The following is a 17,102-nucleotide window of genomic DNA, read 5'->3' on the forward strand; positions in this document are numbered from 1 at the left end:
ATGGACAAAAAGTCCATTTTCTTTCTTAGTCACTTTCTTAGAAGCATAGTACTGGCTCAGTACTGAGGGAGTGGTGTACTGCAAAAGAGGACCCTAAATCCTCAAAATTACTAGGAGTTTTGAAATGGAGAGGGAGCAACTGTTTCTGTCAGGAGAAGGATTAAGAACCAGATTGTACTAGTTTGAAGTGATTGTCAACAAAAAGCAATAGTAATATGAAGAAAAGAATGTTCATATGGTGCCGTTCAGGATCTGGTAAGCACTGTCTGTGACTGTGGGGAAGCAGATTCAATTGATGCCTTCAAAAGAGAGTGGGATAAACATCTGGAGAGAAACAGTTTTCAGAGCTATCGCAAAAAGGCAGATGAGATATCTAGATGAGTTGCTGTTACAGGGAAATGGCAAAGGTGTGACTGGTCAAACGTGCAGTATTTTAAAATCAAGGCAGTATTGATACTTTTAGTTATGAAGCTTTACATTTGGTGCATATGAAACAGGAAGATAATTATCTACCCTTGTAAAATACAAATAATTTGAGCGAGAGCAAAAGTTTGATCAGTCTCAGCAAACTGAATTGGCTCTATGTCAGAGTGCAACAAGCTTCCTACAACACTTGTGATTGATAGCAAGGGAGATCTAAGGAAATTTGACATGAGCGGCAGGAAGCAGAGGGTGATGGTTGAGGGGTGTTTTTCCAACTGAAGTCCATGTCTAGTGGTGTTGTACAGGAATCAGTGTTGCTGTTTGAGGTTTATATAAATATTTTAGACTTGAACATAGAAGGGCTGATCAATAGTTTGCTAATGATGTGAAAATTGGCAGGGTTGAAGAACCTTACATTATAGGAGGACATAGACGGGTTGATCAGTAGTAAACAGAATTCAATCTGGATAAAGGTGAGGTGATGAACTTGGGCTGGCTGAATAAGGCAAGGGAATACATGAATATTAGGACTCTGGGAAGCCCTGAAGATCAGCGGGACCTTGGTGTGCATGTCAACCAGTCCCCTAAGGTAGGAGGACAGATAGGTAAAGTGGTTAAGAAGGCATATGGGATACTTGCCTTTAATAGTTGAGGCATAAAATTTAAAGGCAGGGAGGTTACGCTGGAACTTTATAAAACATTGGTTAGGCCACAGCTAGAATACTGCGTGCAGTTCTGGAATCCACCTCGGAGGGACGGAGCTGCACTGGAGAGAGTGCAGAAGAGATTTATCAGGATGTTGCCTGGGTTGGAGAGTGTTAGTTATGAAGAGAGATTGGATAGAATGGATTGTTTTCCTCAAAGCAGAGGAGAATGAGGGGAGACATGATTGAGATGTATAAAATTATGATGGGTAGAAAGGAAGAAACTTTTCCCCTTGATGGAAGGATTATTGATCAGGGAACATATATTTAAGGGCAGAAGGATTAGAGAGGAAGTGAGGAAAATGTTTTTCACCCAGATCTGGAATCTGGAATTCACTGTTTGTAAGGGTAGTAGAGGCAGAAACCCTCATAACATTTAAGAAGTGTTTAGATGTGCAATTGCAATGCCAAGACATACAAGGAATGTACCAAATGCTGGCAAATGGGAATAGATTAATTTAAAATATCTGGTTGGCATGGATGAGTTGGACCGAAGGATCTGTTTCCATGCTGTACAGCTCTGTGATTTCATGAGTAATCCAAAGTTGGGTTTGCATTCTAAACCCACCGCAGCAGGTTTGTGGAAATTAATACAATAAATATGCTTCAACAGGTTACCTTGAATTCTTCAATGCAAGAGCCATGCCTTCTCAGTTACAATTCAGCACGGAACGGAAAGGGCAATATCTTATATCAGGAAATCAATGGTTGACACTTCACATTGTAACTTTGCACAGGATATATCAATGATCATTTGCAGCTCTGCTATTACACCATTAAAACTACTGTAAACAGAATGCAAGAGGCTGCAAACAGATATAGACAGGTTAAACGCACGGACAACAGGGTGCTAGATGGACTATCATATTGAAATGTGAGAATTTGTTTTAGTTTTAGGAATACAAAAACAGAACACATTCTGGAAGGTGTAAAACCTGTATATGTCATTTTCTACGAGATTGGATTTTATCATCGGCAATCGCTTGCTAACGGGTATGATTGTCCACCCAGGAAATTCTGTTTCACTGGTCTTAGGTTCTGAGGGTCTCTGTGTGGCTGACGAGCCTGACCCTAGAGCTGCATCTCCAACCAGACATTTGACAGGTGCTGTACTTGCACTTGCCAATGGGTATTCTTGAAATGTTGTTTCCCTACATATAGGAGGTTGATCCAAGTCAGCGCTGAATGCGGGTCTCCAAGGTGTTGATATCTATGTTACATTTCTTCAGGGAAGCCTTCAGAGAGAGTCTTTAAAATGTTTCCTTCGGCCTCCTCTCATTCGAGTGCCCTCCTTCAGCTGGGTGAAGACAATTTGCTTTGGCAGTCAGAACTCAAATATCCTAAGCACAGGAAACTGGTTTTAGATGACAGTGACCTCGATGTTAGCGCTATTTGGCTGCTTCAAGGACACTGATAAGAATCCATCTCAAACAGCATTGATGGTACTACTCAAGGGCTTCACAATGGTGACTATCGGTAGTCCAGGTTTTGGAGCCACAGAGAAGAGTTGGAAATACGACTGCCTTATACACAAGGATCCGGGTATCAGCACGGATGTCACGGTCGTTGAAGATTCTCATCTTTAAGTGGAGCTTGCAGATTGGATGCTATGTCGAGTCTCGCATCAATGTCTGCTTTAGATGAGAGATGGCTCCTCAGATAAGGGAAGTGTTCCACATCTGGGAGGATTTCTCCATTGATCATAATGGTGGGATGGACCAGAACTTAACCTAGGATGGGAGGGTAAAGGATTGGATCTTCTTGAGGTTGAGGCTGAGACCAATTTTTCAGTATGTTTCTGCAAAAATGTAAAGAGGAGCTTAAAGATTCTCTTCCGAGAGAGCAGAGATTACACGGTCATGCACAGACTGCAGTTCATCAAGAGAGGCCGGTGTTGATTTCTTCCTGAATTTCATTCGGTAGAAGTAGAAATTTTTGTGTTCGTCATGGAGACAAAGTCCACTCTATCAGGACACTTGTTCTTAACAAGATGAAGAATGGTGGTGATGAAGATGAGAAAAGCTTAAAGGATTCTGTCATACTACTGTCAGTGAGGACTGTCACCAACATCTTGTCATGGAGGAGATAGAGGATGTTAATGAATTTCCCAGGATAACTGGCCTTTGACAGGATCTTCCATAGCATTTCCTAACTGACTGAGTCAAAAGCCTTGGTCAGATTGATGAAAGCCATGTTGATGTTCAAGGAAATCTGGGTGTACTCATACAGGGAATGCAGAAAACCAGCGTGCAGCTACAGCAAGCAATTAGGAAGACAAATAACTTAATTATAATAGGATTGGAGTACAAGAAAAAGGAGGTCTTACTGCAACTGGATAGGGCTTTGGTGAGACCATACCAAGAGTACTTTGTGTAATTTGGGGCTCTATGTATTAGGAAGGATATTGTTACAGTCAAGATGGTACACTGAAGGTTCATTAAATTGATTCCCTGGAATTACGAAGGTCATCCTATAGTGAGAAGCTGAGTACATTGGGCCGAAATTCTCTGCTGTTAAGGGAAGTGAGAGCAATGTCATCGAAATATACACAGTTCAAGTTGGGCATAAAGTTTGAGATGTCTAGGACATAGGAGCACTGACTTAGGATAAGGGACAGTTCATGTGGGACTGAAATGCAGAGAAACTGTTCCACTCAAATGGTTCTGAATCTTTAGAATTCCCTACCCAACAGAACTACAGATGATCCATTTTTGAATATATTAAGGCTCAGCTCAGGTAGATCCCTGGTGTCTCAGAGAATCAAGGAAAGTTAACAGTTAAGTGAAGTTGAGATAGACGATCAGCCATAATTGTATAAATCTTGATGGGCTGTACGATTTACTCCTTCTCCTATTTCTCAGTTCTTACATCCTTTGCTAATAGGCTTATTAGTTACAAAGATGGCCAAAGGGAATCTAACAGAGAGTAACAGAACACAAATTAACTCATACCTGATATGTGTAGAGTGCTTGATTTTCCCCAGAGGCTCATGTCCTGGGCTACTATATAGAGCAGATTTTGGATTTGTGATAAGGACTGCCGGCCACTTGTTTAAGTTTAGATCCACAAAACTAAACAGATCATGGTCAAATGCCAATAGACGGTACCTACCACAAGAAAAGCAAAAGATGCATGATCTTTACACTCAGCTTAAACAAACTCATACTAAACTCACTTCAATTATGATCAGAGAATGTATATTTCTCCTCAAATGCAGTGACTACACTTTTCCAATGACCCACTTGATTACAGACCTGACAAGTTCAGGTCTGATTCCTGAACGATAATGAATTAGCTGGTTACAACTGCAGGCATTGTTTGGTTTCAGCTGAATTCAGTTCCTGCAATTGAGTGTGCCTATTATGCCCATCATGTATCTGCTGTCATCAGTGTTACTAGCACTCAATTCTTCTCCTGGGATATCTCTCTTCCAAAGTTTATCTGTGACATTGCTTGTTCCTGACATCATTCCTGTCTGTATTACAATGCTTCAAATGGTTTCTCTTTCTGGATCCATACACTTCACTTTGGTGGATACTAGGGTTACATTTTCCACAATCCCCTCCTCCCCCTTGTTAAATATTTACAAAATACACTTTGTTGATCAGCTTTGACCAATTTTTAACCACGTTGTTCAAGGCAGTGGCTTATCCATCACCTTCTCAAGGTGATAATAAATGCATCGTTACCCAAATCTCACAAATGAAATAAAACAAAACACACACTGTCCCAACACATGATTCCATGTCTAATTTTGCTTAATAACTTATTTTTCAGTTAATGTCTATCTGCTTTGCTTTAGTATTTACCCTGAAGTAGCCCTCATTTAATTGACTCCATTTCTTTCCCTGGATGTCCCTCAGGCTGAGTTCAAAGGTCTCAAATAACTTTGTACTGCTCCACGCCACAGTTCACTTCCTTTTCATGCAAATCGATTCCTTTTTTCCCATCTTTGTAATATAGTGCATAATTTCCTCTGCTCTCTTCCCAGAACTCCAAGCTTATGTTCATAACTTTGCCCCTTCCAACCACAGTACACTGCTCATGCTGTGTACCATCATTGCTCTTTAGAACTCTGTCTCTCTGCATCTCTGCCTTGTCAACCACCTCAAGATCCTTCTCATTGTCTGTTCTCATTGTCCTGGTTATCTTTGCACCTCCCACACCAAAGCACACCCCGCCAACCTCAATGATATTTCCTCCATCACAAGGTGTTCAGTGCCAAGAGAAATGTACCCAGTGAGCACCAATACTTGAGAAATCATCTGAGGTTTGCTCCCTCTCATTTCCAAAATGCAAGCTCTTTTCCTTGGATCCCCATTGACTGGGAATCAACTCAATGTACCATCTCCTACTAAAAAGTCATATTTCCCAAAAGGTGGAATATTTTCATTGCTCTTTAGAGTTTGTCTTTCAATTTACAATTATATAAGCAAGTTTCAATCCTGATGACTCTCGACTGCTCTCACTAGGGTCACAGTGAATTCTGTGCCATGCACTTAATACCGTGCAAAATGGGTGAAATGCCATGTGAAACAGTGTAGCTTTGAATCATAAAATGGCTTGTCAGCCCAAAATGGATAGCATAAATGCCACTGTATGCAACTGGCCCAAAACAGAAATCAAATAATAACTAAAGGTTCTCAAGACAGGTGGTACAATGGCTCAGTGGTTAGCACTTCTGACACACAGCACCGGGGACCCAGGTTTCATTCCAGCCTTAGGTGACTGTGTGGCATATGCATATACCTGGTGTCTGCGTGGGTTTCTGCCTGGTGCACTAGTTTCCTCCCACAATCCAAAGATGTGTAGGTTAGATGGATTGACCATGGTAAATGAGGGATTATGAGGATAAGGCAGGGAATTCAGTCTGAGTAGGATGTTCTTCGGAGGGTCAATAGAGACTTAATGGGCTGAATGGCCTCTTTCTGCGCCATAGGGATTCTGTGATTCTCTGGGTGGACAGATTGATCAAGGCACGAGAAGCAAACAGCTTCTGTGCTTTTATTAGGAAATAAATTAACAAAGACAAAACTAACAAAATAAGCCAGAATTGACACTGTTTGATATTCAATATATACACAAAACCCCAGAACACTAGAAAATCTAAACTGTTATATTACCAACTCAACACGTTCAACATTTAATTATGGCACCTATCAAAACAATCCAAAGTTTTTCTCATGCACTATTGTAAATGTTATTTCAAAGGTACCAACTTCCGGTTGTCCATCCAGTCACCTAGCTCCAGTTCCAGTGTTCCTTCTGCGTTTCTGCTGTGCAGAACAGGCATGAGACCTCCCAGAGTGTGCAGGTGTCCACACAGGTATGCAATTGCAGAGCTGTAAAGTACAGAGAAGTTCAATTTACAAAGCTGAAAATCCAAACAAAATGTGCTCTTTTCTCACCCCTCTGAACTTACTTGAACGTTTGAAGGAACATGGGAGCAGGATTGGAACATTCACCTCCGTAAGTCCATGCCACAATTCAGTTTGATCATAGCTGATCCGTATGCTGAAATCCATCTACCTGACTCAATAGTTCTAGAATTGTTAATCTTTCTGTAAACAGTAGTGCTAACACCAAACAAAAATCTGTTAGTACTGAAATTTTCAAATGATCTGAAACCTCAAACAGCTTTTTGGAAGAGAATTCCAGATCACCATGATCCAATGCATTACAAGTAACACTTGCATCCTACTAGAGCTAGGCAATAACCACCTCAATAAGAGAGATTCTAAACATCATTCCTGGATGTTCAATGGGAGTGACATTCTTGAATCACCCAAAAGCAAGCGAGGTCAGGAATTCTGCGGAAAGTAACTCAAGTCGCAACTTCTCGAAGCTCGTCTACTATCTACAAGGTACAAGTTGGGAGTCTGTTGGAATTAACCCTACTCCCTACTTACCTGGATGAGTGCAACTCCAGCAACACTCAAGAAGTTCTATGTGGGAATGAGTATTCACACTAGCTGTGTATCTCAGTGAACGTCATCACTCATGAAAGTGACACGCGAGTTAAAACAGTGCCAACTCTGCTGAATTGAAGGTGGAAGGTACAAGTCCAAGATGACAGCACCTTCTTGGCTCCAAATTATCTGAAGTCTGCATTATATGTCTTCTGCTGCATTGTACTTTAGTGTTAGTTTGTCCAGAATATAAAGATCAAACAGTAGAATTGGTGCGAATGATTTGAGTGAACTATGTTTACTATGGTGCAAATGGAATTGTTCAGATCAATTCCTGAATTCATTTGTGTGAATTTTGAATTCAGGAGCCATTCAGTCCATCATGCCTGCACCTATTCTATTACATACTGCCAATCTCCTAGCTCTTTCCCAAACCCTTGCACATTATTTTTATTCAAATGATCATCCAATACCCTCTTGAATGCCTCAATTAAACCTATCTCCACCACATTTTCTGGTGGTGCAATCCATATCCCAACCACTCAGTGAGTGAAAAGCTTTTGAAAACAAAAATTGCTGTAGACCACAGAATCCCTACAGTGTGGAAACAGGGCCCTCAGCCCAACAAGTCCACACTAACCTTCAAAGCATCCTACCCAGACCTATCCCCCTATAACCCACCTAATCTACACATCTCTGAGCCACCTCACTATGGACAATTTAGCATGGCCAATCCACCTAGCATGCACGTCTTTGGACTATGGGAGGAAACTGGAGCACCCGGAGGAAACCCTGTAGACATGGGGAGAATGTGCAAACTCCACACAGACGGTCACTTGAGGGTGGATTCGAACCCAGGTCCCTGGCTCTGGGAGGCAGCAGTACTAACCACTGAACCATTGTGCCGCCAGGTCAGGCAGCATCCATGGACAGAAAGCAAGCTAATGCATCGAGTCTAGGTGATCCTTCATCAGAGCTGACGTGAGGTGAAAACCTCCTCATTTCATCCTTGCTTCTTTTGCACATCACTTTCAATCTATGCCCTCTCTCTTTTGAGGGCAGGAACAATTTCTCCCTATCTAATCTATTTAGTCGACTGATGATTTTGAAAACCTCTATCAGATCTCTTCTTATGCTTCTTTTCTCCAAGGAGCACAGTGCCAACTTCTTCAATCTATTCTCATATTAAAGTTCCTCATCACTGGAACAATCTTGTATGCTGCTTTAGCAGTCTCGCCAATACATTCATAGCTTTCCTATAATGTGGCATTCACAAATCCAGCTGAGATCTAACAAATGATTCATATAAGTTCAACATGAGCTCCTTTCTCTTGCCCCTGTTAATAAAGCCAAGGATACTGTATGCTCAATTTCAAAGAACAAAGAACAAAGAAAATTACAGCACTGGAACAGGCCCTTCGGCCCGCCAAGCCTGTGCCGAATGAGATCCCCTGTCTACACCTGTAATCTATTTTCTAAGGGTCTGTATCCCTTTGCTCCCTGCCCATCCATGTACCTGTCCAGATACATCTTAAAAGACACTATTGTGTCTGGGTCTACCACCTCCGCTGGCAACGCGTTCCAGGCACCCACCAACCTCTGCGTAAAGAACTTTCCACGCATATCTCCCATAAACTTTCCTCCTCTCACTTTGAACTCATGATCCCTAGTAATCGAATCCCCCACTCTGGGAAAAAGCTTCTTGCTATCCACCCTGTCTATACCTCTCATAATTTTGTAGACCTCAATCAGGTCTCCCCTCAATCTCTGTCTTTCTAATGAAAATAATCCTAATCTACTCAACCTTTCTTCATAGCTAGCACTCTCCATACCAGGCAACATCCTGGTGAACCTCCTCTGCACCCTCTCCAAAGCATCCACATCCTTTTGGTAATGTAGCAACCAGAACTGTATTCAGTACTCTAAATGTGGCCGAACCAAAGTCTTATACAACTGTAACATGACCTGCCAACTCTTGTACTCAATACGAAGGAGTGCCGTATGCCTTCTTGACCACTCTATTGACCTGCATTGCCACCTTCAGGAAACAATGGACCTGAGCACCCAGATCTCTGAACATCAATTATCCCCAGGACTTTTCCATTTACTGTATAGTTTGCTCTTGAATTCGATCTTCCAAAATGCATCACCTTGCATTTGCTGGGATTGAACTCCATTTGCCATTTACCTGCCCAACTCTCCAATCTATCTATATTCTGCTGTAATCTCCGACATTCTCCTTCACTATCTGCTACTCCACCAATCTTCTTTCCCAGCACAGATCCCTGTGGAACACCACTGGTCACAGGTCTCCATTTTGAGAAACTCCCTTTCACTACTACTCTCTGTCTCCTGTTGCCTAGCCAGTTTTTTATCCATCTAGCTAGCGTACTGGTCTCTCCATCTGTACTGCCACCTTCAATGATCTGAATACATATACTCCCAGGTCCCTTTGCTCTTGCACCCACTTTAAAGCTGTACTCCCTATGTTATATTGTCTTTCAGTATTCTTCCAGTCAAAATGCATCACCTCATGCTCCTCTGCATTGAACCCCATCTGTTACCTATTCACATGTTCCACCACCTTGTCAATGTCCTTTGCGAGTTTGAAGCTGTTCTCCTCAGCTGACAATTCATCTAACTTTAGAGTAATCTGAAAATGTTGAAATTGTCTCCTGTGCATCAAGATCTAGATCACAGATATAGTGTGTACGTATATATATCTAGTCCCTGTGCCGTGTCAACTTTAAGTGCCAAAAGTGTATTCAGGACTTCCTTCTTAATTTTGAACCTTTCTAGTGACAGAGATTCCTCTTCTGTCACCATGAACTGGTCTGCATGCATGCTTTTTGTAAAGGCAGATGCAAAGTATTCATATAACACCTCATCATCCCTCCACCTCATTTGCAAATCCCCGTTTTAGTCTCTGCCCGCATTCCTCCTTCAACCAATCCTTTACTGTTTATATGCCTATAGCAGGATTTGGGATTTCCGTTTTTGTTAGCTGCTGTTTTTTTCCCCTCACACTTCCTATTTGTTTCGGTTACATTGTTTTTCACCTCCCGCAAACCTTCGGTATTCCTATTGATTCTCAATTCTATTTTCTGCATCACAGCTGTCATAAGCAAAATTTTTCTTTCTAATGTTAATTTCTACTTCCTGTGTCATCCAGAAATTCTAGATTTTGGCAGCATGTTGGCTCAGTAGTTAGCACTGCTGCCTCACAGCGCCAGGAACCTGGGTTCCATTCCACCCTTGGGTGATGGTGTGGAGTTTGCATGCGTAGGTTTCCTCCGGGTGCTCGGGTTTCCTCCCACGGTCCAAAGATGTGCAGGTTAGGTGGATTGGCCATGCTAAATTGATAGTGTTCAGGGATTTGTAGATTAGGTAGATTGTAGGGGGATGGGTCCCGGTGTGGACTTGTTGGGCTAAAGGGCCCGTTTCCACACTGTAGGGATTCTATGAATTTTGTTTGACCTACCTTTTCCATTCAAGGAAATGTATCTCAACTGTTCCTGAACTGTCTGCACCTTAAAGATGTCCCATTGTTCAGTTAGTGATCTCCCTGCCACCCTCTGTTCTTGCCCCATTGAAGACAGGTTTCTGTCAATTAATTTTCTTACTCTGGATTAAGACCATAAGACCATAAGGAGTAGGACTGAAGTAGGCAGTTCTGTTCCTTGAATCTGCTCTGCCATTCAAAAGGATCATGGCTGATCTGACATGCCTCATGTGCACTTCACAGTCTTTCCCTTGACTCCCCAACTGATCAAAAATCTCTCAGCCTTAAATATACACAAGGATTGTTAACATTTATGCAAGAATGTATGTCATTTTCCAACACAAACCTGAACCATATAAAACAATGATCACTGTCTCCTTCCTTGTTGAATTGGACACATACTGCTGTATGATCCTCTCCCGAACATAATCCAGGAAGACTTGCTGCTCGCTACCTCTTGCACTAGAATATCTCAGTTTATGTTTGGATAATTGAAGTCCCCATTATAACCACTCTATAATGCTGTCATATCTCTAATTTCACCGCAGATTTGTTCCTCTACATCCTTCCCACTAGTTGATGCTCTATAGACTACACTGACCAATGTAATTGCATCCATTATATTTGTAGCTCTAGCCAGGCTCAACCCGTCCCTCGGAGCCTCTGAGACATCGTCTTTCTCCAGCACTGCAATGCCCTCCTTAACCAACACAGTGACCCATCCTCCTTTCCACTCTTTTCTGAAGACATTGTACCCAGGAATATTTAACACTAGTCCTGCCCTTTCTTGAGCCAGGTCTCTTATTACCACAACATCACAATTCAACATGGCAATCTGTATCTGCAACTCCACAACATTATTTATTATACTCTGTATATTCACATACATACCTTTCCCCTGTTTGCCCTTTCTTTTGCCCTTACTCTGACTTCATTTATTATCTTAGTATTCTCTATGTTCATACCAGCTAAGTATTTTTCAAACCCTAGTCTTCTCTTCTACAGTTTTCTCTTGTTTCAAACATCCCCTGCAAAGTTAGTTTAAAGCCCTCCTGGGGGCACCAACAGAACACCTTGCAAGGACCTCAGTCCCAACTCTGTCAGTGATAGTGTTTTCTGTCAAACCAGGTCTGAAAAATCAGGTAAATTGGGAAATTTTGCTTATTTCTAGAAAATCTTTTAATTTCTGTGATGACTCCGGGAATAGTGAGGTTTGATTTCCAATGCTCAACAATCTTCATAGCCTTTCTTGAATACGGGTGTAACATTTACAATTCATCAGTCCTCCGGTACCACCTCCAAGAAAGTCAAGAAAAGTATGGTCAGTGCTTTTGCAACTTCTGTTCTCCCTTCCCCGAGTTAGTTGGGTGCATATGGTCTCAATGCCATATGTGGGACAGTGCCATTTATGGCAGTTCTGAAGAAGGGTCACCTGACCTGAAACATTACCTCTGTTTTCTCCTTAAAAGATGCTGCCAGACCTGCTGAGCTTTTCCAGCAACTTTGTTTTTGTGGCCATAAATTCATTGGTTGGTAAGTAACTGCTAAGGTGAATACCTTTTTAAATTGCTTTCAAATTAAACATAAATGGGAGAAATGTTTTGCAGATTAAGTAATTGAACACCAGTAGGATTTTTTTAAAAAATCTAATTAAATAAAATAGACATGCAGGGCCAGTGATAAACTGTAGCTGCAAGACGTAGAAGCTGGTGGACCCCAGTGTAGTTCTCAGTGACCAAATCTGTAGGAAGTGTTGTTGCTTGAGGAACTCCAGCTCAAAGTTGATGAGCTGGAGTCCAAGCTTCAAACATTGCACGACATCATGAAGGGGATAAAGAGTTACCTGGGTGCTCTGTTTCAGGAGGCAGTCATATCCCTTAGATTAAATAATTAATACCTCAAATTCAGTTAGTGGTCAGGGACAGGACGGTCTGACTACAAGAGAGGGAGGGAGGGGGATCCAGAAGGTAGTGCCGAAGGTGCCTCAGCCCTTGTCCTTTTCCAGCAGATTTGGGATTGTGCTCCCTGTGTGGATGAAGTTGGGGCTGTAGAAAGGATGGGCAAAATGCACTATGCTGCAGACATTCAAGAGGGAGGAGAAAATAGAAATGTAGTTACATCCGGGGACAGATTAGTTGGGATCACAGACACCTGTTCTGTGGCCAGGTTCAAGAGTCCTGAAGGTTGTGTTATCTATCTGGTACTCGGGTTTAGGATATCTCATCAGGGCTCACACTTGGAGTGGGACGGAAAACATCCAGTTGTTATGGTCTATGTAAGTACAGCGATGATGGTAGAATGAGGAAAAAGGTCTTACTATGGAAATATAAGCAACTAGGGGCTAAATTAGAAAGAGGAGCCAAAAAGGTAACAATCTCCACATTGCTACCTGAGCTATAATGTCAACAAGATTAAAGAGATAAATGCATGGCTCAAAGATTGGTATGGGAGAAACGGGTTCAAATTCATGGGACATTAGCACCACTACTGGAGAAGGACAGAGCTGTTCCAAAGGGATGGGCTCCACCTGAACCGTGCTGAGACCATAATCCTTGCAAATCGCAAAACTAGGACTATGGATAAGGCTCTAAACTACATAGTGGAGGTGTGGATTCATTTGCATGAAAAATTAGAAAATCAAAGGTAAAGGACAAGGTAGGAATGCAGGTTAGTGACGAGACTGATTATTACCAGAAACTAAAAGGATGGGATTGAATGAGTGAACATTGTACTGCACCAAGGATACAAAGTAGTGTAGGGAAATCTGATAACAGAACAAACTTAAAGGCTTTGTACCTGAATGCATGAAACAAATGGAATTTTGGCATTTATTCCCAAAGGAATAGATTATAAAAGTAGGGAAGTGCTGCTACAATTGTACGGGGGTGCACCTGGAACATTGCATACAATTTTGACTCCCTTACACGAGGATGGATGAAGTTGTACTGGAGGTAGATTTATTCCAGAGTTGATGATGGGTTTGTCTTAGGAGGAGAGGTTGAGCTGTTTAGGCCTACTTACTCTGTAATTTAGAAGAATCAGGGGAGATCTAATTGATATATAAAAGGTGCTAAAGGGGACTGAGAAAGTAGACATGGAAAGGAAGTTTCCTCATGTAGGGCAATCTAGAACAAGGTCATAATTTTTGGATAAGGGGCAGCAGATTGAAAACAGATGAGGAGAAATTACTTTTCTCAAAGAGTCATGAATCAGAGGAATTCAATGGAACGTTGAATAAATTTAAAGGCGAAGAAAGACAGATTTTTAATCAGTAATGGTTTGAAGAGTTACGGACAGCAGGCAGGAAAGTGGAGTTGAGGCTGAGACAAGATCAGCCTATTAAATAGCAAAGCAGGATTGAGGGACTTAATGTTCTACACTCAAAAGGGACACAAGTTTAGACTTTACAACCTGTCTATTTTCAGTCAATTTGCAAATTCTGAAAGCTGAAAATGAAAGCAGACAGCACTGGAAACATAATAGGCTTGTCAACATCATAAGATATAGAGGAGAACAGGACCCTGCCATGAAAATGCTAATACAATTATTCCTCTATCTAAAATGATGTTACATCCAATGGGTTTGTCCAGTGATTTCAGTCAGGTAAGATGCTCTTTGGAGGATTGGTGTGGATTCGATGGGCCAAAAGGCCTGCTTCTACACTGTAGGGATTCTATGAAGTAGGTGAAACATTTTTTTTTGAAACAGCCAACAGTGAACTGTCTCTCTCTCTCTCTCTCTCTCTCTCCCTCTGGGCTCCAGCTCGACCTATCACCTATTCCTCTTCTGATTATTCCTTACCCCCCAACACCACTCCCTGTCTTCAGCATGGATATCATCTTTTCCTAGCTGCTATGAAGAAATCACAGAATCCCCATAGTATGGAAACAGGCCATTCAGCCCAACAAGTCCACACCAACCCTCCGAGGAGCATCAATCCAGACCCATCTTCCTAACCTTTCCCATAACCCTATGTTTCCCATGACTAACACACTTAGACATCCTTGATCACTATGGGCAATTTAGCATGGCGAATCCACGTAACCTGCACATCCTTGGACTGTGGGAGGAAACCAGAGCACCCAGCAGAATTCCATGAAGACACAGGGAGAACATGCAAACTCCGCACAGATCGTTGCTGGAGTGAAACTGAACCAGGGCTTCTGGTGCTGTGAGACAGTAGTGCTAACCACTGAGCCACCGTGCTGCCCACCATGTGGGACAGCTTTGGGGCAGGAGTGCCAAACTGCATCTCTGCCAGATCTTGTTGGATTGGTGTGTTTTGCTGATCATAGCAATACTGTTGGCGTACTAATAGCATGTGTTGGCCTGCTACTATGGCTGCATACTTACATTTATCCTCATGAAAATGCATCAATGACATGGACCTTTTACTTTTGCAAAAATGTCTCCTTGAAGGTTTACATAGAAACATTAAAAAATTGCAGCAGGAGTGGACCATTCAGTCCATTGAGCCTGCAGCACCACCCAATACGATTATGCTGCTCATCCCCCACCTGCTTTGAGTTCTGAAGAAGAGTCACTGGACTGGAAATGTTAAATATTTTTTCTCCTCAAATGCTGTCCCCTGCAATTTCTGTTTGAAACTGATTATCTTAGTGGTTTAATTGGGATTTTACACATTTTGTGATGGCATGTGGAACACTGGGACTGAATACCAGCATGTTCTTCCAGTTACATTGTGACACATGGATAATCATGTGGGGACAATGGAGTAAAGGCAAAGATCATGGCTCCTATGGAACTGCACTGCAGTAAAGTCTGTCAAAAGCCAAGTTTCGTTCTCACACTTATGGAAACATAAGGCAAATATGCAACAAGAAAAAGTATTTAGCAGAATAAGACTGGTCCTTCCAGTCAATGAAAGAGTTCAGTGATCCCCACAGACACCACACTGTTGTTTTTATATGACGATCTCTATGATACAGCATGAACTACTGCATTCCACAAATGCACTGTAATTAGGAATGGGAGCTACTGTATTCCTTTGACTAAATGAGCGTAATATGCTTGCACTAGATAATTTGTATTTCATGTGCTGCAGCTCTGCAATTAGTCCATGAAAAATGCAGAACAGAAATCGGTCATTCAGCCCAACAACTCTCGGCTGGTGTTCATGATCAATACAAGCCACCTCCAATCCTGCTATATTTAACACAGTCAGCAAAACCATGGGGGTGTCATGAAGAACTGTTCTCCTCCTTGGAAATCATCTTTAACATGTTAGTATGGCTTTCTGAATTGGCTCTGTTAGTTGAGAAAAAAAACTTGTTCAGACTTAGAATCAAAAATCCACGATGCATTTTGATAAGAAACAAAACAACTGCAGATACTGAATATCAGGAACAAAAACAAAGTTGCTGGAAAAGCTCAACAGGTCTGGCAGCATTTGTGAAGGAAGAAACAGAGTTGACGTTTTGGGTCCAGTGACCCTTCCTCAGAACTGATAGTGGCTGGGGAAACGTTAGTTAATACGCAGAAAATAGGGAGGTGGGTGGGGTAGGGAGTAAACAATAGGACAGAGCCCAAAGAGAGAGAAAGGCAGACAGTTGGACAGACAAAGGAACTGCTAACGACTAGCTGGGGTGAATAGTCATTAATGGGGACTTTCAGTGACTAACAGCAGGAGGTGTGTAATGGCAGGCTATGTGGTAATAAGGCCTGGTGTGTGGGATGGGTGGCTGGGACAATGGAGAGTTTAGGCTCTAAAATTATTGTACTCAATATTGAGTCTGGAAGGCTGTAGGGTCCCCAAGCGGAATACAAGGTGTTGTTACTTCAGCTTGCATTGGGCTTTGTTGGAACAATGCAGCAAGCCAGAGACACAAGTGTTGGCCAGAGAGCAGGGTGGTGTGTTAAAGTGGCAGGTAAAAGATAGTTCAGGATCTTTTTTGTGAGCAGAACGAAGATGTTCTGCAAAGATGTTGCCAAGTCTACGCTTCGTTTCCCCAATATAGAGGAGACCACATTGTGAGCAGCGAATGCAGTAGACCAGATTCTGTGAAGTGCAGGTAAAGTGTTGCTTCACCTGGAAGGTATGTTTGGGCCCTTGGACTCTGGGAGGAAGGAGGTAAATGAGCAGGTGTTGCACCTTCACTGGTTACAGGGCAAGGTGCCATGGGGCTGTGGGGAGGTGTTGGGGGTGAAGGAAGTGTGGACCAAGGTGTCCCGGAGGGAACGGTTCCTGTGGAAGAGGGAAAAGGGAGAGGGAAATATGTGACTCGTGGTGGCATCTCACTGGAGGTGGCGGAAATGGCGTCTGATGATTTTCTGGATGTGGATGCTGGTGGGATGGTAGGTGAGGATAAGAGGAACCCTATCGCTGTTGCAGGTGGGAAGAGAACGGGTGAGGGTGGAAGTGCAGGAGATGGGTCAGACTTGATTAAGGTCCCTCTCAATAACGGAGGTCGACATTTTGGAGGCTCCCTTGTCAAGGTTGGCCTCATCTGAACATATGCAATAGAGAAACTGAAAGAAGGGGATGGAGTCTTTACAGGAAGCAGGGTGTGAGGATGTATAGTCCAGATAACTGTGGGAGTCTGT

The 17,102-nt window shown here is 42.4% G+C and overlaps 1 protein-coding gene across 1 annotated transcript in view; it reads right to left on the reverse strand.

Annotated features, from left to right (window-relative positions):
- Window positions 1-17,102, reverse strand: part of tmem62 (transmembrane protein 62) — an 80,902-nt gene that overhangs the window by 33,181 nt on the left and 30,619 nt on the right. Inside the window, exons 7-8 of the mRNA XM_059649357.1 lie at window positions 6,347-6,469; window positions 4,079-4,234 (exon numbers count right to left, since the gene is read on the reverse strand). Of these exons, the coding sequence (XP_059505340.1) occupies window positions 4,079-4,234; window positions 6,347-6,469 (279 nt within the window). The remainder of the gene's footprint in view (window positions 1-4,078; window positions 4,235-6,346; window positions 6,470-17,102) is intronic.

This window comes from Stegostoma tigrinum, chromosome 10, assembly GCF_030684315.1.
Source record: "Stegostoma tigrinum isolate sSteTig4 chromosome 10, sSteTig4.hap1, whole genome shotgun sequence".
Classification (NCBI taxonomy): Eukaryota; Metazoa; Chordata; class Chondrichthyes; order Orectolobiformes; family Stegostomatidae; genus Stegostoma; species Stegostoma tigrinum.